The sequence below is a fragment of the Megalops cyprinoides genome, chromosome 2 (genome assembly GCF_013368585.1).
Source record: "Megalops cyprinoides isolate fMegCyp1 chromosome 2, fMegCyp1.pri, whole genome shotgun sequence".
In the NCBI taxonomy this organism is placed as follows: domain Eukaryota; kingdom Metazoa; phylum Chordata; class Actinopteri; order Elopiformes; family Megalopidae; genus Megalops; species Megalops cyprinoides.
This window is the reverse complement of record NC_050584.1, coordinates 55,497,141-55,524,254: the sequence shown is the minus strand read 5'-3', so window position 1 is coordinate 55,524,254 and position 27,114 is coordinate 55,497,141. Positions and strand designations below refer to the sequence as shown.

The following is a 27,114-nucleotide window of genomic DNA, read 5'->3' as shown; positions in this document are numbered from 1 at the left end:
CCTTTACTGAAATTAATTCATTCCATATTCACTAAGATGAAGTCACTGCTTGATAGAGACGTTACTGCATTACTGTCCAAATTATTATATCTGCTTTAGTCTTGAAACCAAATCAAATTGTGTGCAAAACATTTGGTCAGGCTGTTTCTGAAATTGATGCATTCAAATCCGTCAACCATAATAAACCATTTAAGTGCGTCAGAAACACTGAGGATGCGAGCTACGATTTGCCCTGTGTATTTACAGACATTGCACCCAACAAAACAACATGCATAACACCACTGAGAGCTGCCATAGGATTAAAGTATTGTGTACTGTGTTAAAGAGGTATTTTAATATGCTTCAAGCAGTATTCGGTGCTTATAATGTAGCAATGCATGAATGTTGTTCATCTTAAAATAAATATTGACTGTTATGCATTTGATGAGGTAAGTAGACCTGTTGTGAAACACAGTAAACAAGTTCGGCAATTCCCAAATCATTATGCTAAAGCTCAGAATTTTAAAAGGCGTGTTATAAAGTGGTCATTCAATTACAACACAACATACAGAGGTACAAAACGTCAAGGGCTGAGTACATTCATTATATTTCCACCTTAAATTAGAGTAAATACAGTGTTAAAGCATACAAAGGCCTAACTATGCTTAGTATATGTAAGTGTTGTTACTTGCTATTGTGGTAGCAAATATTGGTCCTTTTAAATGAGCAACATGAGTGATGGCCATTTTCTGTAAACTTTTTTCTTGGTATTACAAACGCTGAATATGTTCACGTCTTTATTGAGAGGTTGCCAGATTGAGTCCGTAACTGCCAAATCCGAGTCAAAACGAAAAATGCAAGGATAATAGTATCAGATGTAACCAGATAGCTGGGAGTATATGCCACTTTTAAATTAACTATTAAGAATATCCAATTTTGTCCCTATAGAAATGATAAAAAACAAAATATTTATTTTGGCAAATCTAATTTTACGACTCAATCAAGTACTGGAGGTATTCTTTAATTATATTTAAGTTCTTAAAAACATGTTAGCAGGCACTATTTTTGACCATCACCCGAAGGACCTATTTTGGGTCTTGTACGTGGCAACCACTCAAACATGGCAGCTTGCGGCGCAGGAATGGGAAAGTTCGGAGTTCTCAGATCCCCTAAAGTCTGCTTCTTCTAAAAAAAAAAAAAACTACTACTTCTAAAAAAATATTTTAAGAGGAATATTTCGTTGCAAAAGAATATCTGAAAGTAGCAGTGAAATGGCTGGTTGGGCAGGCTTTTCTGATGAAGAGCTCCGGAGGCTGCAGCAGAAAGGTAGCCAATGTTGCTAACTTGGCTAGTGTTAATCTGTTCCTAACTAGATAGTTAACTTTCTGATGTATTTGCAGTGCCACTGCGGGTAGTGATACTTCTGTAAGCATGTTCGAGCATGCACCTTTATCTGTTTAGGTCGCTAGTGTTTTTCTTTATTAGTAAGCACTGGGAAGAGTTTGCTAACGTTGGCTGTTTTAGCTAATAGCGAGGAGTGCAACTTGCAAGATTGTCTAGTCTAGTCAAATAAATTGCTAGTTAGCCAAATGTAATTCCTGGAGACTGAGTCAGTTTACTCCCCCTTTGAGTTACCATATCGCTGGCTGTATTACTTATACACACGCACACATATATACATATATATATATATATATATATATATATATATATATATATATATATATATATATATGTATATATGTATATATGTATATGTGTGTGTGTATATAAAGTCTTGAAGTTTAGTGGGGCAAGTACAAAGTTTACACAATTTACTTTCTGTCTCTCACCACCAGAACAGACTACGGCCGGTGTTGTAGGTCGTGGTCGAAAAACGGCTCCCACCAACCGCAGTCGTCAACAGCTGCAGCGGGAAAGGGTATTGCAGCTGGCCTCTCAAAAACAGCAGGATGGTGCCGTCCCCATATTACCCGAACAGCAGCTCGCCAAGCCCAAAGCCCAGGCCCCCAGAACAACGCAAGAGCCTCCTGGAAGTACCAGCAGTCATCAGCAAGAACCGGTAGCTGTCAGCCAGCCCGTGGTAGCGACTACAGAAACATCCCCAGTACCGATGGCAAAGGAACTGGAAACACAAGAGGTGGAATTGTTAGTAAGTCTATGATACTGATAAGAGAGCCTGATTTTGCCAAATGGTTGTACTTACTTCTGCATAGGCACTACATGCATCAAACCGTGAATATGAGGCATTATCCTTGGTTTCTGTGACGAGAGTGATCATTAGCATATTTGAACTAAATTTCAATTTCGCTATGTTTAGAATATCACTTGAACTTAAGAGCTGGAAAGTTTGCTTTTTAATCACTCAGGTATATTAATGTTTGTGGTCATTTCTGCAAATTTGTGTTTGTTTTGTCATCTTTTTCTGACTTAATGTATATTGATGAAATTACAGGAGAGAGAAGACTCGCTTGGAACAGCTTCAGCAAGAGCAGCGAATAATAGAAGAGAAGAATAAACGTAAAAAAGCTCTCCTTGCAAAGACCATTGCTGAAAAGTAAGAGAAACAGTGTGTGTTTAAGTATTACTGGTGTTAGCACTTCTAATGTCTGAAGATTTTCAAACACATAAAGTAAAACAGCAAATCATAGTGTATATACTCATTTAATACACAAATGTCGAATTATGCTTTTATTACTGGTACCAGCTGGTACCTTGGTATCAGATACTACTATAACAGTAGATAATTCTTAGTGTTACACCTTTTCCCTAGAAAAATTGGAGAAAAAAAACATGCATGCTTGAACTAGATTATAACTGTGCAGCCTGAGTTGTTATTACCATTTTAATGAAACTCACTGGTTTGATTTGAAACCAGATTTGCTCAGGGAAAATGCTGAGTCCCTTTTCTTTTGTTTGTAGGTCAAAGCAAACCCAGGCAGAGGCTGTGAAACTGAAGAGGATCCAGAAGGAGCTACAGGCACTGGATGACATGGTGTCTAATGACATTGGGATCCTGAGGGGGAGGATAGAGCAGGCCAGCTGGGATTACTCTACAGCAAGGTAAGTACAGGTTGTGCACTTGAAGGGTTGATTTGGTTTCATCTGTGATTTTCTTTAGGTAATGTAGAATTCATTTTAAGGGAGCACACCCAATGAAATTCTGCTGCTAGCTAGAAAGGTTTTTACATAAGGAGCAGTGTGAAAAGTTTGATCAGTGCTACCCGATATCTGGTGTGATGAATATGATATTCTTGCTTTTGGGTTAGAACTTAAAACACTGCCCCCTGCAGGATTTTCCTCATACCCATTTTCATGTAGGTTTTAAAGTAAACATCATTCTCATTCTCAGACTAAAAGTCTTTTTATGAATAGAGAATAGATTCTTCTCTCAGTGGATTCTTCTCCTCATTAAAAGCAGCAATAAGCCATGACATCGCAAGAAAGACCCTCTTGTGAAGGTTCACGTCTCCCTTTCAGAAAACGCTACGACAAGGCGGAGGCGGAGTATGTGTCGGCAAAGCTTGACCTGCACAAGAAGACGGAGGTGAAGGAGCAGCTGACGGAGCACCTGTACGCCATCATCCAGGAGAATGAGCAACGCAAGGCCAGCAAGCTGGAGGAGCTGATGCAGCAGCTGGAGCTGCAGGCCGACGAGGAGCGGCTGGAGCTGGAGATACAGGTGGAGAAGATGCTTCAGCAGCAGGAGGAGGAGGAGGAGGAGGCAGCCCAGCGCACCCAGGGGAAGGGCCCGCTGGCAGCATCTGACTTAAAGGGTGACGGGACCCTGCGGCAGGAGGATGAAAACAAGAACGGGCCACTCCCTCAGTCAGAGCCGAATAGAAGCGATCAGGACTGCAGTGTGCCTGGTGCTAACCCACACAACGAGCCTGAGGCTTCTGCCTCCTGATACACAGATGACGCCTCTCTTTATCTTTGAGAGAAAAAAAAAAAAAATTCATATTCTATGCAATATCTCTGACACTTTCCTGACTGAGCTCCTAGTGGTGTCATGTCAGAGCCAGTTATCTTGATAAGGTTGGATTTTATGTTTGAACCTACTGTATAATGTTGAAATATTACGCCAAAGTGTATTCAGCAGAAAAACAAGAACATGGTCTCCCACTTGCATGATAGTTATAGATGGTGATTCAATGTGCTCAAGTACCCAAGGTGTTATGAATGATTTTATATCTGACCTTAATGTATGAGGTGATGGGGGCAAAAAGACTTTGAACCCAAGGTCTCTGTCACATCCTTTCTTTTTAAGGATTGTTGAGCCTTGATAACAAGGAAATGCATTTTATATTGTGTGTATCCCAGCACAGTATTATTGAGTTCAGTTCATAGCTGTGTCTGATAAATATGTCATAGTTTTTGGTAAAAGGGAAATCCTGTTCTACCAAAAAATTTAAATGGCTCATTCTCATTTGAAATGAGAGGCAAATATGAAACACTTATGTGTAATAAACTACTGGCATATGCTCATTCTAAGAGAATGTTTTAGGTAAAAGAGTTTTTTACAACGCTGGGACATTTCAGAGCAGTTATGTTTATACATCTTGTCATGATGTGCTTGTGGGCTCTGAGCAAGGGTGGGGTGTTGTTGCACTGTGGCATATTGATAACAGGCCTAATTTATGGGTAGCCTTCTGCCAGTGCATTGGAGAGGATTTAGTCATGCCCCATCATGTGTGTTTTGTGAGTGTTTTGTATCTCCACCTTTATGCCATGAAATATGCCGCCTCTGAAACAAATATAGAATTTGTTATTTAGTTTTTATACAGACAGAATCATGGCTGTATGAATTGTGTTTGGGTCACACAGTAGTAAAATGACTGCTCTGAAATTTGGGTCTTGTGAGCTTTGAGAAATGATGAAAATCTGAGGTTCTAATGTAATATTTATGCTAGGGTAGCAGTGGGTTTTCTGGTGTACTCTAACTTCTTCACGTGCCTCTGTGTAATTGTGAGAGATGTTCTGTGTATTTAAGTATATGTTTTTGTGTTGTCTTTATATTGGGTTCTGTTGCAGGCTGTGTCAGTTTACATGGTGTTGGCATGGATACAAAGAGAACTTTGGTGTCTGAACGTTACCTGCCTTAAATGAATGATGTTTTAACAGCTCAAATTCAGGTTGCTACCTTAAACAATAATTATGACATTTTCGTGTTTGGATTAGACAGAAACACTATTTTTACAATAACAACTGTATTTCTCAACTTTTATGACCAATAAAAATGGAATTACTTCATCAGCGAACTTCTATTTTTAGAACTTGGTAAGTGTAATTGTGTTGTGGCTGGTCATTATTTCAAGCACACGTCGGATTTTAATATGTCCTACCAAAACCGAATGTTGTACAGCATTTCTGATTACCTTTATGTCGATTATTTCAGTGCCCAGGTTTTGGATTCTTTGCGCCAGTATTGCGTAAGCAGTAAATGGGTAAAAACGACGTCGATCGTGGGCTGAGGAAGTTGAGAATTTCCATTCTTGTTTTTCAGTCGACCAAGTTACAGAAAATAGTTGATGTTGTTAAATCACCACGAGTGTCTACGGTTTACGCGCATCTGGATATTTGATCGACAGCATGATAGCTATAAAATATAACCGAAATGTAATTGTTGAATTTCTGGATTTTACCGTGGCGCACTATATAATCTCCATAGTATGCGTCCAGTTAAAACTAAGATCTGCGTATCTTTAAAAATAATTTGACAGCTGTGGCAATCATAATTTCGCTTTGCATTTCCTAAAAGTTGACAGTCAGTATTTAGGTGCAAGCCAAGAATAAAGTGTTTGCCTTGTCAGTACATGTTATTACCGTTTAATAGAAAATTGATCTCCGGTAGGTACACCCATTTCAAAATTGTTGGCGTCGTCTGAATGAGACCGGTTAGTTTTCTGAAGCTGTGTATTTCAGGCAGAAATAATCCCCATATTCCAAAATAATAACCATCACTGGTCGCACGCAGAAATTGGTAAAAATTAACAGCTTGATTATAATGACTTGAATTTTCCTTGGTATAATGGAAACCATACGCTGTGTGAACTGTTGGTAGGTTACAACATAAATTAGGTATAAAGGTAGCCTACGATTTTGTGAAGCGTACTTGACTTCAGAGAACGGCGTTCCCTTCGAACTGTTCCTGATTTATGTGGAGCCACCCTCTTGAGACAGGTTGGAAAAGGCAGTGTAACCTGAGAAGTGAAAAGAGGGTGAGATCAACTTTTACTGAAAAGCTGTGCCTCTGGCCAGGCATTAGTTAGAGATTTTTGACCTTGACACGCTGTGTATACGAAATGAATTATATTAATTGGATTAACATTAATCATTAATAATAATGCACGCATTATTAACGTTGTGTGGTTTTTGTGTTTGTTTTTTTACGGGAAACACTGGAAACTTACTTAACCTTTCATTGTTTAAATCAGCCGTGGTCTGTGAGATGAAGTGTGAATTAAAAGGTTATGTTCTCGTTCACAAAAATGAACAACTGTTATAGATAAGTATTTTATGCATCTGATGAAAAGTCCTTACGGTTTTGGATCTGCCTGTTTGAGGCATTTCTTACACGTTTCTTACCGCGAAATATATCCAGTCTTGACCTAAATTGACATAATCATGTAAGCGTTTTATAACAACTATCAATTCATTCATATCAATATTTGAGTTGTTAAAACAACAAAGATTAACTTTCTGGTGCTTTATGCTACAGTGGGCATACAAATTTCGTAGTTTGCAGATAAATTAAATCATCTCTCCTAGAGTAACGGTAAAAGGTAAAGATTTCCACGTTGAGTAGGCTATGTACTAAAACAGCACTGAAGCCTGCTAAGAAATCCCCTGTTAAATAACCTGTACCGTTCGGATATGATGTATGGTCATACGAATTAGCGAGTACAAGATCTTAACGTGTGGAGTTAAAAAAAAAGATGAATGAGATCTTTTATGACAGAACTTGTTAGGCTACTGGTTTGGAAAAAATGAGACAACAGATAGCAAAAGCTCAAATTAACTCAAAATATTATGCATTCTTCGCCATTAGTTACATGGTTTAAGATTCATAACAATACAATGTTATGAAATATGTTTCTTTTTCGCTGAGACACAAACACCCAGAATGGTCAGATGTAGGCTACGCGATGTTGGTTCTGTAAGCAAATACGTAAAAATATGCAAATGATATTGACGCGCAAAATTATTGAACAATACTGGAGCCGTTTACAGATCTACTTTTAAAACGTTGTGTGTCTATTTTATTGGCATATAGGCCTATTATAGATGGCAATTTATAATATTTGAACCTGTAGTAAGGAAATTCCATCGGTTGTGTCGGTAAGTATAAGATTAGAATTATTCGACTTTATTGTAGTTTACAGTTGTTTTAAACAAACGTATTCTTCTCTGGGGATTGAATGTTTCTCAAATTTTCCCCTGCCAAAAGCAAATTATTTGTACCCTATACTTTATCATTTTTTACGTTGAAAATGTGAGGGAAAAACAAACGTCTTTATCATGACTGTAGTTGCTGCTGCTGTTTTTCGTTTCTGCTGCGTCCCCTCCGTTGACTAGAATCAAAGTTACAGTCAGATCAGATTATGAAGCGAAACCCGAGGCTCGGTTTTAATAGCGAAACGTGCACTCGTGTTGATACTGTTATTTTAACTGTCATATTAGCACATGTGTGTATTAATGATTGACTCGTCCTGACTAAATTACCCTCTCATACGATAGGCCTGCTCTGGAGCCCCTCGCCCAGCGGAACAGTGCTGTCCAATGACCCTTGGTGCTGATTAAAGTAGCACGTTGACCTCTGTCAGTTTTTATTTCCCTAATTAGTATTAAATACTTCTCCTTGTTGACTTTTTACATCCTGCATAGAGAACCTTCATGTGTTGCCTCCCGACTCTCTCGTGATTGCAACGACTGGGGATTTTTTTTCTCTCTCTCGAAAATTCGTCTGAACGTGTAACAGATATTCCAACACAATAAAACTGATTATTAATTAAATGTGATAGCAGGATATGACAATACTATATTATTTATAATGCCATATTAAATGTTTGAAATATGTAAAACCTGTATGACAAACATTAGCTTTTTGGTATGAGATATCCAGTATTCATAGAAAGAGACATTGACACAGATGTCATTGTAGTTCACCATCCTTTTCAATATCGTTGGTATTTAATTTATTTGAACAGTTAATTGAAACTGATATTGCAGATGCATTATGGACGGGCCATTGTGTTTAAATTTGAATTTATTAATAATGTCTACGTCATTCTTCCCCGTTGAACCTAAATGTTTCAGTGACACAGAAGGTCTGGTCACAATACATCTGTCTTTATTGTTTTCTGTTCAACACAGCCTCTAAACGCTAATTGCAAACTGCTTGTGGTGTTCCGACATAAAATCAATCTGCTCCGAATTAAACGACACGTAGTTTACAAAGCCCAGTATGAAATTAATTTACCCCCACCCCGCCCCTACCCCCTTCTGATGTGAAATCTACCACCTACATTTGAAGTCGGTGTATCTCCAAAAATAATTTAGCTCTTGTTGAAATTGTGTTTTTTATACTTAAAGTCTTGTATTTTTATGAAATAAAAAGGATCTGCGACGTTCTGTAGTGATCGCCTGACAGCTGTGTCATTACTCCTACCAGGGGAGTACAGTGTTGTCTGTTTTACGAGGGGAATCTTGAAAGACTTAATTATTTATTGAATTATTGTGAAATTCGCTGTGGATTAAACAACTCAAACAAGATTTTCTCAGTAATGAATGTAAAATATTTTGCACCACATGCCATCGAATCTGAACATTAAAAACGATACATTATTGCTAACCTGTGCTTCATAACACATGTTGATTTTGTTTTCTGGTCTTTATAGGCTATTGTCTTTCTCCAAAGGGTTCTTGGTTTTATTACATACTATCTTAAAGTTAGATGTGTATCTTGATAATTTATTGATCGAAATGGAATATATCAGACACAACATCCAAGTACAAAAGTGTTAGTTATATGGGTCAGTGGCTCAGAAAAATCACAACGTATGAACTTGGCAGATTTTTGTAAGCTTGAAAAATAACATTAAAGATCTGCCAAAAGATAAAGTACTGTTAATTCTATAGATTGAGGTCCTGGTTGCTTTATTTTTACGACTCACGTGAACAGAGTGAATTGTTCACGAGGCTGCGGTGCTTGCTTCGTCAAAGTGGTGTACTTTGCTTCAGCAACTGCATTAAAATGAATAATCTAGAATAACTTTCGTTATGGAAGCACCTGTAGATACGGTCTCATCTGTCAAAACTGGTCGTTTACCCTTATTCTCATTTTTCAGCTAGCCTATATTTGTATTTTTGGACGGAATTCAAATCAGCGAGAATACATTCCGAAAACAATTTAAAGAAGCATATGATATGAATACATCTGTGTATGTATTATCACATAAAATACACGACATCAATAACGGCAACACCACAAACAATTACAAAGCAACAACAACAACGAAGACGACGACAGCAACAACAACACCAATAGTAATAATAATATTAATAATAATACGTCCACGTGCGTCAAGGGAATCAGGCCATACGTGCTGCCTGTTTTGTAGTTAGTCTTGGGACGCAAGCATGCAAGAGGCATTCGAATGTTGAAAATGAATTCATAGCCTATAGAAGAAATTTCAAAGCCTTCAGATACCGGGCACAGCGAGTGTTCCTCTAGGAATAATAGCGTTTCCTGTTTTGCTTGAAAAATGAAAAATATGGGGTAGAAGGCTGCTTCGGACACCAAGATGTATATAAATCATTCACAGATTTACATTTAAGTTTTTCACGAGCTGAAGCCAGACGTTTCTTACTGCCTTTGTCTTCTGGTTGAGATAATATACTCATAAACACTCCAGAGAAGGCCTTGAAATGACTTCTTTGTCTGGCTTGGCTGCGAATTCCTGCCACAGTTTTGTCAATGTTTAATTGTATGGACGGACATTTCATTTTTTCCTGAACATATTCATAAATCATAAAAATTCTAAGTTTAACTTTATTTAAATTTTAAACGAGCAAAGTTCTGGCACACCGCTGCAAACCGTTAGGCTGGCCCTTTTACATCCTTCTCTCTGACAAGATGTTTTCATTTATAGTTAGGCCAAAATCTTAAATAAGATTTGCCTGTTTTACACAATTAATTTAGCAAACACCCTTTAACAGCAATGTGTTCTTAATGTTGGATATAAAACTGAACTTTTACCACTTAACACATGCACAATAGGCTTATTTATATGAATTTAGGCTTGGTGCTAAGGTTGGGGACAAAATAAAATCCAGTATTTGTTATTTGCCTCAATATGCTATTGAAATGACAAACCTAACATATTTAATAATTTAATTCATAGTATACATGAATCGAATTCAACTGATCTTGGGGGGGGGGGGTGATTAAATTAAACTGATTGATTAAACTTGTGATGTATATGTTTTGCTATTTTAGGCAACATTTTGGTTAATAAAATACATGAGAAACTGCATGGCGTTTCCTTGTCTTTTATTTAAAAGAGCCATTTTTTTAGTTTTCGGTACGCAGTGGAGAATTTGGGCGAAAAAGACAAGAGGTATTGCGCTGGTACCAACATGAGTGCTGCGGCTGGAAGGAGAAATGGGATCTGGAGGAAAACTAATGATGAAAAAGTCTACTCTACCCCAGCGCCTTAATTAAATGCATGGAAAGAACGAGAGAGGCACATCTGGTTTCAATCTGCATCCCTTTGATGGCATCAAGTGTTCTTTTCCCAGATCGGGGCTGGAAGCCACGGGCTGTCTATGGCAGCTTGGAGCATAGACTCCTGCCATTTGAACACATGGACCCCTTCTTTCCTGTCAAGACCCTCGCTGAAAGCGCACGCTATGGTTGACTTTCAGAATATACTTCCAAATAGACTTTTTTTCACTATATGTAAGGCAGAGTCGTGCAAATCGGTTAAATGTTTGTTATATGACTTGTTTGTAATCAGAATGTCGGATTCTCGAAGAGTGTCGAATACTATTCGTTTCTGGCTTTTATCCGAGAAACTTTGAAAAATCATATATCCTCGACTTTGCATCCTCAAGAGCTTAATTACTTTTTTTCATTATATGAATGCTGAGTACTTTTATTCTATAAGCATTGATGAAACGCAGATACATAGTGAATCATGTTAAGCAGTCACCAATATTCAGCACTGAATCAAACACGAGTTTTACCATGCAATGTGTGTGCAGTGGGTCTCCGTTGAAAACGCTTGCCCTTCAGTCAAGCGTGTCTATTTAAGATTCTGCATACTGTATTTATGTATTTTTTTTCTTGCTTCGAGCGGTAAACTGTAGAAGCAGCAGGAAACATGAACGTTCTTTGCATTTGTGATGGAATTTTTCCAAATCTCTCAACAGTTCTTATCAAAACATGCAAATGAGACTTTTGACCAGGATCTAAAGAAAATCAGGAGGTCTTAATTCTGAATAAAAATAATCACCGGGTTTTGAAGCGGCCCCGTATCGTAGCTGCCAGATTCGCATGATTATATTCTTATACTTGGCGATAATTAGGTCTCCCTCACAGAGCTCTGGGGCTCCTCGCTCGCTGGCAAGGCTGCATTAAGCCCCGTAATCAGGGTGTTTTAGTGGTGGTGACGGTGCTGGGTATTGTGTAAGGGGAGGGGTGGCTTGTGATGGGGAGAGGGGGTCTGTAAAACGTCAGAAACAGTACAAAGGCATTGCCACGTAATTACAGGCTCCTATTAGGTCGATCTACCCTCCCAGGGGTCTCAAATTTTCATTTATTCCCCCGTTCAGGCTTCCCCTGCGTGCCAGTGTGCGTCGTTTGAAGTGCCATTGAGTCTCCTGATCCAACGGAGGGAAGAGCTCGCTTCAAAAAAGCAGCAGAATTCCAGCCTTCCTCCACCGAACGTAAACCAAGAGATTACTCACATGCGCATCTGTTAGACATCATCATTTCTGCAACCGTAGTCATTCAGGATCTTGAGTCAACAGGAAGAAGAGGAAAACTTCTCCGAAGATGGTGTAAGATCCAGGGGCAAGACAGTGTGACATGAGTGGTGTATGTTCGGTGTTTGGAGTTTGCGTGAGTGGACAACTGCTGAGGTACAATTTCCCGTGTACACCCAGCTGAAGGGAAAAAAAAACTATTCGTCTGTGTAACAAGCCCCGTGATCTGAAAGTTCAACAAAACGTCGCGAGCCCCGAAAGAACGTCACTCCATCTGGATTTGTACAATCTTGATCTATCCTTTACTACAAAAACCGAAGACTTGTTGATTGGTTTGGAGGCGCTGTTGGTGCTTTTTGTATGCAAGGAATAATTTGGCTCGCTTATTACTGCTTTTTTTCTCCTGTATTTTCTTTGCGTCATGACTTCTAGTTATGCACATGTAATGGACAGACAAGCATCGATATCTAACCGCCTGGAGAGTCCGATTACATCCAATCTGGAAAACCTACAGGCTAAAAAGAACTTTTCTGTAAGCCACCTGTTGGATCTGGAGGAGGCGGGGGAGATGGTTGGGACACAGACGGACGAGAGTACCGGAGAGGCGGGAAGGAGTATGCTCGAGTCTCCGGGGCTGACCAGCGGCAGCGACACTACGCAGCAGGAGAGTAAGTGCGAAGTGTACTCCCGGGGTATGTACTCTCGGGGCTGTAGCTGTGATTAACACCTTTATAGAGAAAGGATTGTCACATTAGCGCATGTGTATGTCAGTTCCACGGCGCCAGAAGTTCTGACATTTGTGAGTAAGGCAGAGTTGAACAAATAAACATAACTGAGAGAGCGAAACGTGTTATGCTGACTGTGGAATGCTACAGTACGCAATATGTGCTTCGCGCCTTGTTCCTACAAAGGCTGTTGCTGTTGTGTGGCGACTAATGTAGCCTTTGTATAGTGTAGGACTGCGCTGAGAGACATAAACTTCTGTTTCTATGTATGTAGGCCTACGTCATGTAAGCTTCTTAAGACACTTGCTTTGTTGAATGTTATAAGGCATTCAGAAATAATCCTCCTTGACCTGCTGCAATACATCATATCTGACGTCCTAACGCACGAAATGGCCATTAATTTACCATTAGCACTTTGATGTCGATGAAGTATAGCGATGTTAGTTGATATGGTCAGTAAGACACCAATCGAGCTTTACACAAATAAATCAAACAGCTGCTAAGGAGCGAAGTGAACTTGAGTTTGTTAATATTGTTTTATAACAAAAGCGTAACCGTGAATTCGTACATAACAATTGGTTCGACCAACACAGTCAAGGCGTGTGTGTGTGTGTGTGTGTGTGTGTATTTTTTAGTGGTTTGTTTCGGCTAAAACAGAATGTTTTTTCCCACTAAACATTGACAGTTATCGATTTCAACCAGTGTACACAAACCAGCTATGTCCCTATCACACACCTACATTATTCAAATGGAGTAAAGTTGATAGAAGTAGGATAGCATTGTAACCGCTGCCATTTACAGCAAAACAGATGAAAAGGCAAAAATGGTACAATTAGGATCGGAAAGCATATTTTGGAGAGGAAATGTTTAATGAGAGGAGCTAGACACCCGTGTGTTTATCTCCACAAACATATAGCTCTGTGTAACACTGCGATTCAGGTAAAGTTAATCTCGCGCCAGTGCATATGGACCGTTCCAGTTAAGTGCTCAGTGGCAAAGAAGGATAAAAATGCGTCATTGTTTTCCGTCTCTGTATTTATCAAACAATTGAGAAAACTTAAACAAAACAATGTCTTATAATAGCTCTGCATCTTGAACGAAAAAAGGAATGTGTACAAGGTAATATGTAAAGTGTATATCAGGTACTATATATTAGGTAATATATATAGATAATGGTAATATGTAATTAGGTAATGTACGTGATGTTTATTAATTTCTTTTTTATTGCAAATTGTACGAGATTTATACTTTTATTTCGAATACTTAGCCCCCCATTTGTTTTTAATTTTAACACAAATTCAGATAAATGTTTAACTAAATCATTTTCAAAGTAAATTATATCACATAATGTGTCATTCAAAATCAAAATCTGATTTAAAGAGACTGATAATAATGAAAAATATAATGGAAGACAAGACATAGGTCTAATATTATTATTATCATTATCATTGTCATTATTATTGCTCTTGTTTTGTTGTTGTTATATATCTATGGTTGATGGCTCTGTTGTAGTTAAAATTGTCTTTGTCAGTTTAATTTTTTCCCGGTCCTTCGCACTTTTAATTGTGTTTACCCTAAATTCTTTCACCCCTGATTATTTCTACTCCAACAGATTACTCATGTCAAAACGCTGTTTATATCTTTTTCTGAGGGATGCATTTTCAGTGCGATGTAGCACCACGTTGGTCAAGCAAGCAACGGCTGTACTGAGTATTATTGTTGTGATTAGTAGTAGTAACAGTATTTTTAATATTGGTTTCTTGTTGTTCCTCATTTCCATCTTCATCCTCATATTATTATTGTCATTATGCAGAACCAAGCAATATTATCTATGATTATATTATTAATCAGAAGAGGTTTCTACAGCCTGTCAAACAGACGCATGAATGCAGAAAGACTATCATTTTACCTCAATTACCTGTTAATCCGGTGTCGAACAGATGGATGAGCCATTACCTAATTAACCATAGTTTTTTTTTTTTTTTTTTTTTTTTTTTTAGCATGATCCAGGCAGAGGAATTTGTCTATACCTCTCAGTTACAACACTGAATGCATGTGCTAAACAAGGAGACCTCGATGTTTGATAATATTCACATTTATGAAGTAATCCCGGCTCGCTATCGAATGGCATCTTCTATTGAATAATTCCTGTGCCTTTCTGCTCACTTCATTTCTCGCTCTGCCAGTTTGTGAGTTTATTTGTATCGAACGTCTGCATCTTTCCTGCTGCAGTCATGATTTGTGTTTATACAATGCGTCAGGGCCATAGACCAATTTATGATCACGACCTAATTATTTCTAATGAGTCAATAGTCACGTGATTCACTTACCATTTATACCATATTTTTCATACTGCCTGCGTATATCACATCCTGTACATGTCAGTTACTTTATTTTTTCCTAATTTTAATTTTCCTTTACACGCAGACTTTCGTATTATTATGCATTTATATAGTATAGTCTTTGACAACCAGTTATTGCTCCAATTTTTTAAGTATTATATTCTAAATCCGTATTCTTATATAGTTTTAAATAAACTTCAATGAGTTAGCAATAGTGAATTCAGACTTCAGACATATTTTCTGATCCATTACGTTTGAAGGGGGATTATTTTAATGGATAATATTTACTCATATTCAAAAACTGGCAAAGCCATAACGGGTTCATACCGATGCAAATTCCTTTTCATCTGCTGCAAAACGGGGTAGAAACTAGTTACTTTACATAATATACTATGCTGTATTTCAGAAGATTATCGGGAAGACGTCATATAACGTAGTTACGGGTTAAATTTTATATTCTCCTGATGCAAATATCCTCGCTTGTGCATAGCCTACCGTATCGCTAATTTATTGAAAAAGGAAATTCAGGCCGCGGAGAAACATTAGGGTTTACGGGACAGGACCTGTAACCAGGAGGGTTTAATTTCGAATCCCGTGGATTATACCGTTACGCAAACCACAGAATGAATTGCTGTATAGGTCGATACAAGTAAATCGTAAAGGCCCATGCAAGAAAAAAACAGCTATTAGCCTACTTACTAAACTGTTTGGCTGACTGTTGTTTGACGTCGTAATTTTGTGTTGATTCGTTCGGAAACGGCAAATATTAGGCATTTAATTGAGGGGAACATTTCTAAAACCGAGCTCACTATCAGTGGACATAGGACATAAAAAGCGAGCCTACATATCGGCCTATGCAATACTTGCCGCATCTCCCAGTGAACTGCGCAACTGTCGAAATGATGGATGTACTAAAAAGATGAAGAAGAGAAAGAAATAAGAAGAAATTGTATCAATTGTGTCATTACTTAAGAGTTGTACGAACTGATGGCCTTAATATAAAAATGTGAGGTGCATACCAAACCTTAAAAAAGCAGGAGAGTGCTCTATTCATCCTTCGCTTTCATCTCTTTTTTTTGCGATAAAGAACCGTGAAAGCTCGGATCTAATCAATCCGTCATCGGGAGATTTTTCTTTGCCTCTGTGAAGTGTCATTGGGTAGAGTGATTAAATGACTGATTGATGTATGCAAGGAGTGTGTCTCTGGTAGGACTGTCTCTTCTCTGAGACAGGAAGTCTTAGTGAAGTATTCACTCCCGTCTGCCGGGCCACGAGGGCGCATGCAACTGCTACAATAAAAATTTAGAAAATTCCTTTGTACCGCAAGGCACAAAACAGAGAACTTCGCTTAATATTACATCTGATTCAGTCATAATTTAATTTGTACGACCGACTTTTTCTTTGTGGCGAAGGACACATTTAAATTGGTCACGGATTATTGCCTGATCTTGTGTTTCATTTTGTTCATTTAAGGTACCTGTGTTAAACATATTAAATAGCTACCTTTTGAGTGTATACCATCTGAATATTGTTTTAAACTTTGGGCTGCGCAGCTCCGAGAGACATGACTACCTCGCCCGGTTAAAGCCTCGTGGCCCTTCATAATATAACCAATCTTCCTCTTGTCCTCACTCTTAGGGTGACGTCACCTAATGTAACGGACTGGCGTGCTCTTCTGAACTCTGTTACAGTTAGCGGAGGGGGACGTGAGATCAATTCTTTCATATACGGTTATTATATCAATTTGTCACTGCCCGTTGGAAGGCTAATGTGTGTTTCGTATAAATACAAAAATGAGCTCCAAGCCTCCCTCAGTAATTGAGCTTATCAGGTCATGATGGATTCATGCATAAGTACTGAAGAATTCCTTTGGACATTTTATTGGAAACAGTTATAAACCCCCTCTTTATTGTTGCTGTCGCTCAAAAAACCATGAGTACCACGTGTTTTATGCAAAATACATTTTGTATTCACTCAAATGTATACAAAACAATAAACCAACAAATGTAGGCTACTGTATAGTGGAAGTTTAAGGAAACAACCAGCGTAGGTAAACGACCCTAATCTGCAGTATTATTTTAAATTCATTTTTGTAGTTCTATGAAAGTGTGCTTTATGTAAACATGTTTCAAATATACTACGCACAATTTTTGTCAATGTTTTCGTAAAAAATAGAACTTGTTTGGATAAAAAAAATTAAAAGCAAGACTGCAAGAAAAAACTTCCACTTAATTCAATCCTATCGTAAACATGTGAAAAGAAAAGCAAGCATAATTATGTCCTTGCTATTTTCCAACTAGATTCAGGTCTCTTCATTTTAACCACAATACCCTTTAATGTTTCATTTCCAATGACAAACTTTACCACACTCCTCAGGTTTTTTTACCCTTTAGGATGAGCCGGGCGGTCGATAACATGAACAAAAATATTATGCTGCAGTCAAACCCTAATGAGAGATCAGTACACGCATGCTCTTTTCAGTTAGATATTAATCAGGCCCATTGTTTCAGTGACGACAAAATGCGACGTTCGCAATGCATGTGTTGTTGCCTTTGGAAAGGTTCTCAGTGGACGGTTCTTGACAGGCTTGTTTTTGTTTGGTGAGAAGTCAAAACAAAAGGGTTTTGCTGAAGGCTTCACATTTATGCTGTCTAAGAACAATAAATGCACAAAAACAAACACCCAGGATTATGCCTTCTGCCAGTATCAACTTTTACTTCCAGGTGAATGCTAATTCTGCTGTTTCCCGAGACCTCAACTCCTGTTTCTGATAAACAAAAGGGGTCTGGTGTAGAAGCAGTTTGTATAGGTTGTAAAAGTAATTAACTCAGACTTAATTACATACAATTTGTTCCTCTGCCCGCGGCTGTGTCACTGTGTGGGCATGAGACAATCGCTCTGTTTGTCTTGTGGCGTGGAGAAAGTCCCTGCGAAACCCGAGGTGCCGCGAGCTGTTATTTTCTGTCTCTACTGAAGTAACCCCTCAGAATTGGTGCTCATCAAAGGTTCATAAATGAATGAATGGTTCAAGAGTTTCTGTTCTGCAAATAAAGCGGAGTATGTATTTTCGAAGATTAATTAGCAGCAACGTGAGAATCATATTTGAATGTAGAGCTATGCTGATAATATTTGAATATACTATTCTGTAATTATCATCTATTTGCACATTAGTGACTGTGAGGTATATGTCAGAACCACATTGGTGTTTTATAGACATACTTAGCATGCATTGATTTAACATTTTCAGTGTAGTACATGTGTTACAGGTATTTTCACGGGAATCATAGAGCCATCTCTATCTCAATCTGTTTAGAGTTTCCTGCTGATTTTTTGTTGTGTTTGATAAGATGAGTTTGGTTTGTAGTTTTAGTATAGCTAGTTATATATAGATGCAAATAAGAAATTCTAACGTATTTTAAGAAGCAAGGAGATTTTTTGGAGCAAATCAGAAGGTTCATGTCTGGTTTGTTCTCAAGAAGGACAGCTAAGATTCAGAGATGTAATATGCGCAAGCCTGCAGATATTCACACGCTGTGTACACACTGTCCCAAAGCTGAGTCACAGACTTCCGGAGGGAATTTTCCTTTAGCGTGGTGTATAGCTGTATATTGCAGCGAAACAGTTTTAATATTATAATCATAATGCTGCAGTTGTTTGTATTGTGCAAGAAAGCAGCATGTTTGCAGGTGTAGGATCCTGTCTCTTGGTCCAGTCCTTCACTCATACTGAAGACGGGCGCACAAAGCTTCAGGCCCCTGACAGCCGTGTGTGATAGGAAGTGTTTCTTTTTGGAGTGCAGTGCAGGGCAGGTGACTAGGAAATGGTGGCATTTGGTGCTGCACATTCTGCAGATAAACAGCCCAGCTTTAGCCATTTAAAAAGGTATTAGATCCAGTAATTTGTGCACTGGACTAATGGTCATAGGTGTAAATCGCTATGGGGGGCGGTATTGTTGTCGTATCCTTGTGCGAAGTATTTTAAATCTGTTACTCCATTAAAACTCCATTGATTCAAAAGGATTACAGAACGCATTACATATACATTAGCATTGCATGTCTGCGAAGCAAACAAAAAATGTCATGTAAAACTCACAATGGTGCACCATTCATATATGCGGTTACAAATGGTGAAGTTTCTGGTATCCTTTTCTCCTCTTGAATGATGTGATACCTGTGTGTCATTACTATTAATATATGCGGTTACAAATGGTGAAGTTTCTGGTATCCTTTTCTCCTCTTGAATGATGTGATACCTGTGTGTCATTACTATTAATATATGCGGTTACAAATGGTGAAGTTTCTGGTATCCTTTTCTCCTCTTGAATGTTGTGATACCTGTGTGTCATTACTAATTGGCCGTACTGATGCAGGTGTGTGTTTGTGTGTGTGTGTCTGTGTGTTTGTGCATGCATCTGTGTGTGTATGTATTTGTATTTGTGTGTGTGTGTATGTGTGTGCATGTGTGTGCGCACGTGTGTGTGTATGTGTGCGTGTCTGTGTGCATATGTGTGCATGGGTGTGTGTATGTGTGTGCACGTGTGTGTGTGTGTGTGTGTTTCTGAACTTGCAGATGAGCAGCTGAACTCGGAGGAGAAGAAGAAGCGGAAACAGCGAAGGAACCGGACCACCTTCAATAGCAGCCAGCTGCAGGCCCTGGAGAGGGTGTTCGAGAGGACGCACTACCCCGACGCCTTTGTCAGAGAGGACCTGGCGCGCCGGGTCAACCTCACCGAGGCGCGCGTTCAGGTAAGCAGCAGCCTGGTCTCTGTCATGTGCCAGTTATGTTCTCCTTGTGCTGCACCTACATGCAGTGGCAGCTGCCTATCCATAGTGATTAGAAACCAATTAATCAGATGTGCATTTAATTTCTGCAACAGGAATGTTTGTGTCACAATTATGTTACGGTTTTACTCCTCGCTTTCTACGGTATGTCTTCAAAAAGACTTCTTTTGCCTGCACCCCTTCCCCTTGTGTGGGGAATGTTTTGCATGGGGATTATGACCAGTTGGAAAAAATGAAAACACATCTGTGATTAATGTGTACCAGAATGATACAGATCCTTTGATAAAAAAAGACTTTCGGTTCATTCCTGAAGCATTGCGTTACAGGACATTGTGCCGCCCTGGGCCACAATCATGCTCCAGCGAGGACTCGGAATTACTTTAATAAAAGATATTCTTTCAGTGTGGGAACACTGCATTACCAGCGTTAAGAATCCCTGTCTCCATATTACACCGGACAAGTAAAAGAGCATGCAAACAATACAGCCGTAATAAGATATGAGATATTATGTATATGAATGTAGACAGCTTCATGCGAATAAGACACTGATTCAAATGAACCACAGCGTGCTCTGCCCTTAATTTTGAGTAACAAATTGAAATGGTGTTTTTTTTGTTTGTTTCTTGTACAACATTTTGTAGTTGATTTCAATGACCGGTAAACTCCCGAGGTTGTGTGCAAAGCGAAACTGCGTAAGGATAGCTTAAAGTCATTACCCAAAGTGTGTTGCCAGTTGATTGAATCAGGGCGTGAAGGTGTTTTTGAATTCGTGTTTGAGTCATAACCTTTGTGTTTCCCTGCACAACCTTCCCAGTATTTTCTTGTATCCTACAAGGACCCCTCTTGCAGCCCTTGCCTGTCTTAATTCTCTTTCCTTTGGGGGGATGTTTTCCAGGTATGGTTTCAGAACAGGAGGGCTAAGTTTCGCAGGAATGAGCGGGCAATGCTGGCCAGCAAGAACGCTTCTCTTCTCAAGTCCTACTCCGGAGACGTGACGGCGGTGGAGCAGCCGATTGTACCCCGTCCTGCTCCTCGACCGAACGACTACCTATCCTGGGGCAGTGCCTCCCCGTACAGGTACCCCTCCACCCTGACCCCTGGTGACCCCAACAATACACCCTGTTTTTGTTTCATTTCCTCTGCCCCTCTCTCCTCATCCCCTCCCCCCCAATCCTCCTCCTCATCTGCTGTATTAAGATTGTGTCTGTGCTTCCCAGAGGCAGTTTGTTGCTCCTCACTGCTCTGGTCTCTGTAATCCCCTCCACTTCTGTCTCTCGCACACACTCTCCTCTCTTCATAATAATCCCTCTCTCCTCTTTCGCTATTTCACTTGTGTCCATTAAACTGCCTGAGTGTTTTGGTGCCATCTCAGCTGACGAGACAAGGAGGTAACATACAATACATGTAACATCTAACCGTTGCTGTCAGTTAATTAACGTTCTCTTTGAACACTGAAAGGGGAAAAAGACCCTAAGACCCCCTTAAACCCCAACTGATGAGGTGATAATCTGAAAACAAACTGTAATAAATCTACTATTCACCTATCTGAACCCTTCGTTACATGATATGTGTGAACAGATGCAGAGAAAATGTGTTTTGGGCAGGATTTTTTGTGACTTTGGTTACATTGGTTTGATTTACTGTAAAAATAAAATGTATGACTGTTGATCTGGCAAAAGCTATTTGCAGCAGTCAAATGTTGGTCAGCTGGGAATATTTTTCTGGCGCGACTGTATACTGCTTTATTTCACATGACCAGAAAACGTGCTGGGGCATGTGAAACTAGTAAAAGAAGTCAATGCAGACCTAACACATACATCGCAATTTATATATTCTGAAGCTGGTATCCAATGCCGGAGGGAGCACCAGTGCAAGTTCCACAGAAAATGCTGCCCTCAGAAAGCAAGTATTTTTTTTATTTTTTACTAAATATGGGTCCTTGTTTGTTTCTTATGTTTCTGAGTGTTAGTGGTCCGTGAATGCAATAAATATTCTGTCAGTAATTTAAATTTACTGAGGGAAGGTACAGACCTCCAGAAAATGATCTGACCCAGAAGCACATGTACAAGCTCTTGTCTAGCCCTTTTCCGGTTTGTTATTTAAATACTGGAGTGACTGGAGGCTGTGGTTTTCTGAACACAGGATTCATTCTTCTTCATGCAGATTTTTTTTTTTTCTTTGAAATGTCTTGCTGCTCGGAATCAGGTGATTGTTTATGCGTCGCTGCGACGTTCAAACATGTGACGTGTGATCTCCCGTTCTCCCCAGCGCCATGGCTACCTACCCACCCACATGTTCCAACACCAACACCACCCAGGGAATGAACATGGCCAACAGCATTGCCAACCTGCGCCTGAAGGCCAAGGAGTACAGCTTGAACCAGGTGCCCACCGTCAACTGAGCAAGACACAAAGGCTGTGGCACTGGAGGGAGGGGGCTGGTTTTACCGGACCCTTGTTGCCCAGTGGAGATCCGCAGAGACCCAAGGCGGGTAACCATCCGTCCCCTCCGGAATTACAACAGAAGCTTGATCTTGCCGGCACGTCATCTTATCGGTGAATATAAATTCTCGCCCTGCACGGGACAGAAATACAGAGCAAAACCCGAAAGGTTTGAGAACATTCAAGAACATTTAAAAAAATGTGTCCAGCCAAGTTAGTCAATGAAAACGTGTGGACGCTGTAACCTTTTTTTTATTTGGTTTGAACTGGAGAAAATTCATTTACAAAAAAAGGAGCATATTATTACTAACCTTGAGTGTTTTGAGCTGAGAAAAGGCAGATTGTGTGCATTTCGCTAGTCATCACCACCGGAGCACATCTCTGGCACATCTCAATGGTGTTTACTGGGGGATTTTGGACACGGGCTCCATGGTTTCTCCAGCTATTGAACAGCCTGTCATCTTTTCTGACACCCAACCAGAATAAAACACCGGACCAACATCAGCCGATACAGGTACTGTCAGGACAACAGAAAAGGAGGATTTCCTCCAGTAGATAGACTGGGAAGATTTGTGGGAACATTTTCTATTTTTAACATTGTTTATTTCATTTTTCCATTTATACCACTGACAAGCAAATGTCATCAATGCATTATGATTTATATAATGTACACTATACAGGCAAGCTAATGTAACTCATTTTGAACCAAAGACCTAGTTGCTTTTTTGTCTTTGTATGATATCACTCTTTGTAACAGAAAATCTTATATTATAATAAAATACAACTCAAGCAATGTGATGAAGCTGTGTTACCCTCCGGAACAGGAGCAAAACAGTGGGGATGAAAACCCCTGCAGACTTTGAAACTGGATCACAAAGGTTTCCACGTTCTCCATTTATGTGGCAATTTCAATGCTTTATTTGCTGAAGTGCAGCTTTGTGAAAATCTACCAATTCAAAAAATGCTCTCATTAAAATACATCTCCACTCTTGGCTGTTACTGGCAACAGTGATTCAGTGTTTAGAAAAATCACATCAGCTTCTTTTTCTTTCAATAACATTTTGTTTACAGTAAAATCTCATTTAAGAAAAAGGGTCATTTGGAATAAATATCTATGAAATAGTTATGTTTCATTAAAATAATTATTTTCTATGGTTAAGCTGGTTTACAGACTATAAATATAGCAATCAGCAAAACACTAGTAACATATTTATGTATATGGCTGTGGTCTCGGTCTGAGCACCTGTTTCTTTCAGCAATTTAGAATCAAAATTACACAGTACATGCCCCGTAAGAATCACAAATAAAAGAATCAAAATATTTGATTTTCAACAGGCTAATACAAAATTCCTCTGGTATAAGAGTCAACCACCTTTACAGTTTGATATTAGCTGGACAGATGTGATTCTAATAAAAGAAGCACTCAGTATACCCAAAGTGTTACTTGCTGCATTAAAGAAATGGAAGAAATCTGTCAAACATCCGTGACATAAAGGAGCCTAGAAGTATTATTTTTCGCCAATGAGAGTAACTGATGTAAACCGCCTATGCATCTGCATGCGCAGGGATTACTATTCAACTACTGGACAGCGTTCATATTTACTTTGGATTCCAGATAAAACAAAAATCCACGAGCACTGTAACAACTTAGGAGAGAAAACAGTTTCGGAGCTTATGTAAATGCCATAAAAGTGTTTTATTGCTCAGTGATGGACTCTTCTGCAGCTCTGCGGGCACGACAAGTTCACTGGTTGCGCTTTCTTCCCAGGGTCTGCCGAACAGAAACATTCGTCTTAAAAACAACATACATTTATGATGCTGGAAATCCTTGTTTCTTAAACCTGGACCTGGGGGCCTCTTCTGGTTGAATCCATTTCCGTAGAGTTGTTACAACTGACCGCGCCCGCTCTGGTTTCACCATTTGCACGTGCTTGCAGGATGCCCTAAAATGACCTGCGTTACAGACAACAGAGAGGGAATGGAGGGCCTTCAGCTGTGGCTCCTCAAACTGCTCCCCCAGCGCATCATTGTTATGTTCAGCCTGAATTCATAGGCTGATTCTGAGCTTCATAAACGATAGTAGTTGGACTGATATACGGTCAGGCCTTTTAATATTGCAGCATCCTAGGGGCAGAGTCCAGTAGATTTCAAGGACGGCTCCATTTCACGAAGACAGGCCTACACTGAGAAACAATTCCTGGGCTGCTCACACTGTGAACAGGCCCCCTTCCACATTGCTAAAAGGTTCAGGACTGTTACTGTGGCAGGGACTGTCTGCTGAAAACAGGTGACTCCTCATAAGGTGAACATAATAGAAACTGTTATATAGACCGTAAATATTTGTATGGAAGGGATATGGTGAAAATAAAAAGTGGGTAACAAATAGAAGTCAATGGCCGTCAGCCTCGAGAGCTGTCCTGCCCAGGGCCTGCATGATTCCTGCCAGGGAGGTTCCAGGCAGAGTGCTGGGCTGTGTGCAAAGGTCTTCACGCCCCTCAGTGGCGAGCTTTGCCTGCGGAGCTGCCCCCCCTGCGTGGGGCTGCAGCTGTTGGGGTTTGAGTCCCGGCAAACCCCTGGTGTGCCGACAGTGTCATCACCTATGTCCTGGTGCCGCACTCTGTTTGAGATGCTGTCACGTCACAGATCCTTGCAGGAATGTTTCACTCTCAGCAAAAATAAAAAACAACAAAGGGGGCAGTGGATAGGAATGTGTGCCAATCTGACAGGGTAAGGAAAATGGTTTCAGCTGTCTGGCAGAGGCTTCACTGAAATCAAGTTCCAGTCAGAGCTATGGAATAAATATTGTCTTCTAACCGCAGGAAGTCCTTGCTGTCTCTGGTCTAAATGCATGATTGTATCAATTCTGTTATACTTGTACTCTAACTTATTCTGTTCTGTGAAAGTTACCCCTTTGTTCTCTCACAGCTGTATCCGGATTGCCCATTTCAGCTATATTAATCATTGTGGGTGATGGATTCAAATGAGATTTAAAACCCATATTAAATTCCACCCAGCATTCCGATACTTGTGCCTTTCATGTAGCCTCATATACAAGTCCAGTTCCCTTTCATTTGAAATGGAACCTTTATGACGCAGCAATTTCACAAGTCAGGCTTATAAAACGGCACACCGAGGAGCTGTAAAGTGTTGATGTTTATTTTGGAAACCAACTATTTCCTCTTTCAACTCCACCTTTTAGTTTTGCATAGCTCTTATTTTATCCTGGCAATGCTCAACTTTCTAATATTTTAATAAGTTGTGAAGCATATGCCACAGCCTAACAAAATTTGCTGGTAAAATAAAAGCAATGCAGTTAGATGTAGAAAGTCTCTTTTTTTTTTGAGCACACCACAGATTGAACACATATTAAAACCCTCTCATATAAAATTATTGGGGGATTTTTGTACTGAAACACAAAGAGAACAGAACACAATGTTGGCGACACTGCGTTGCCATTACATTGTGGGAGAATAACCTCAGGCTAAGACCAGTCTATGTGACTCTTCAGTCAGGATGTGTACGGAGGGGGATGTGTGGTATTAGTTGGGGTGTAAGTGGGGGGTGAGGGGGTGGGGGGGTCGGGAAAGGCAAAAGCCTTGCATTGCTAGCCATGCTGGGCGTCTAGGGCTGGCCGGTCATCTCACCTTTCATGGCCCGGGCCCGCTGACCCGAAGTGTTTCCAGATGTGCGCTGCCTCTGAAACCCGGGGCCGCGGCCCTCCATCAGCCCTGACAGAGTCCCCTCGGACAGGCGGCTCCTTCCAGCCGCGGATGACATGCCTGCAGCTCACCCCGTCCCGCTCCACATATGGAGCCCATTAGCGAGGAGACAGTCGGAGAGGGGGGACTCGCCTCGCCTCGCCGTGCGACGGGCACGACGGTAGCCGGGAGATCGGACCGTGGAGGAAAAAGTCTTTCCCCGGCCCATCACCTCTTCCAATAAGCGCTGGTGGTTTACTTGTCTTTTCTCTTTTAGGCTCCTTCTTTTCTTTCTCCATATTCAGTGGGTTCTTTTTTTTTTTCTTCACTCCTAAACCGCATTCTCTGCCATGTCAGCCTCCTGGCCAAAACACGACTGTTCAAATGATCACAGAGGCTTTATTAATGAGCGGTCCTGGCACGGCTTTGCGAAAAACCTTAAAAAGTCAAAGGGGTTGAGTGAAATATTGCACAGCTGTTAACAGTGTGTGGCAAGAACGAACAACCAAAAATATATTCGCAGTTGCAAAGCAGAGTGAAGAGAAGTATGAAGGGTCTGCGCAGAGCAACTTCAAGCCTCTACAAGTAGATTTTATACTAATGAGAACAGCCTACAAAAGAAAGCTAATCAAGGTGTGTCATGCAGGGAACTGCATTTCTCACACATCTCCACAACATGCACGGGAAATGTATGATAGTAACACAGTATGTATGTTAATGATTGATGTGACAGGCGTAGTTTTAAATGATTTTCCTTCTGGGGCGCATGTTGTCACATGATCCAAAGTGCTGGTTTCATTCATGAAATCTCAACTGAGTAATCAGAAAGGCAAGCAGGAGGCATCTTATCAAGAAAATGTCAGATACGTTGCTCTAAAGCAGAGTTTTTCCTTCTCTTTATTCCCCTAACAGCTTTTCTGTGTAGGGGTTGAGCAGGGGGCAGTCATTGAACAATGGTTTGAGACCATTTTCATAGTGGAAGAAATATTATTTCATAGAATGACTATTGTTATTATTAATACATTATTCATTATTGTATACTTAATTAATATATCAACCTTAAGAAGAAACAGACTGACAGAAGGACACCTCTATATATGCTCCTGTCTTTGCAAGCATCGGCTAGAGACACTAGATCACAAAGTAATAATGCTGTT

General features: G+C 39.9%; 2 protein-coding genes across 6 annotated transcripts; both read left to right on the top strand.

Annotated features, from left to right (window-relative positions):
- The first annotated feature begins 1,228 nt into the window (after nucleotides 1-1,228).
- On the top strand, nucleotides 1,229-3,152 carry gorab (golgin, rab6-interacting). Its single transcript, XM_036522429.1, has 4 exons — nucleotides 1,229-1,305; nucleotides 1,818-2,127; nucleotides 2,435-2,536; nucleotides 2,902-3,152. The coding sequence occupies exons 1-4, from the start codon at nucleotides 1,251-1,253 to the stop codon at nucleotides 3,044-3,046; spliced, it is 612 nt and encodes a 203-aa protein (XP_036378322.1). The 5' UTR covers nucleotides 1,229-1,250; the 3' UTR covers nucleotides 3,047-3,152.
- Nucleotides 3,153-11,746: 8,594 nt separating this feature from the next.
- Nucleotides 11,747-23,044, top strand: prrx1b (paired related homeobox 1b). 5 transcript variants are annotated; one of them, XM_036522428.1, is made up of 5 exons: nucleotides 11,747-12,638; nucleotides 19,607-19,782; nucleotides 20,714-20,895; nucleotides 21,659-21,724; nucleotides 22,087-23,044. In XM_036522428.1, exons 1-5 carry the CDS (start codon nucleotides 12,392-12,394, stop codon nucleotides 22,217-22,219), a joined length of 804 nt encoding a protein of 267 aa, XP_036378321.1. In that variant the 5' UTR covers nucleotides 11,747-12,391; the 3' UTR covers nucleotides 22,220-23,044. The 5 variants fall into 5 exon arrangements, with proteins under 5 accessions (XP_036378321.1, XP_036378320.1, XP_036378317.1 ...); XM_036522427.1 differs by having other exon boundaries at nucleotides 21,659-21,720; nucleotides 22,087-22,233; XM_036522424.1 differs by having other exon boundaries at nucleotides 11,747-12,662; nucleotides 21,659-21,720; nucleotides 22,087-22,233.
- Nucleotides 23,045-27,114: the final 4,070 nt, after the last annotated feature.

What these genes read in the sequence shown, in the direction of transcription:
- gorab (XM_036522429.1), top strand. Translation starts at nt 1,251, where the DNA reads ATGGCTGGTTGGGCAGGCTTTTCTGATGAAGAGCTCCGGAGGCTGCAG. An exon ending in CCGGAGGCTGCAGCAGAAAG is followed by an intron (nt 1,306 to 1,817) that starts GTAGCCAATGTT and finishes TCTCACCACCAG; the next exon opens with AACAGACTACGGCCGGTGTT. An exon ending in GAAACACAAGAGGTGGAATT is followed by an intron (nt 2,128 to 2,434) that starts GTTAGTAAGTCT and finishes ATGAAATTACAG; the next exon opens with GAGAGAGAAGACTCGCTTGG.
- prrx1b (XM_036522428.1), top strand. Translation starts at nt 12,392, where the DNA reads ATGACTTCTAGTTATGCACATGTAATGGACAGACAAGCATCGATATCT. An exon ending in CGACACTACGCAGCAGGAGA is followed by an intron (nt 12,639 to 19,606) that starts GTAAGTGCGAAG and finishes CTGAACTTGCAG; the next exon opens with ATGAGCAGCTGAACTCGGAG. An exon ending in GGCAGTGCCTCCCCGTACAG is followed by an intron (nt 20,896 to 21,658) that starts GTACCCCTCCAC and finishes TATATTCTGAAG; the next exon opens with CTGGTATCCAATGCCGGAGG.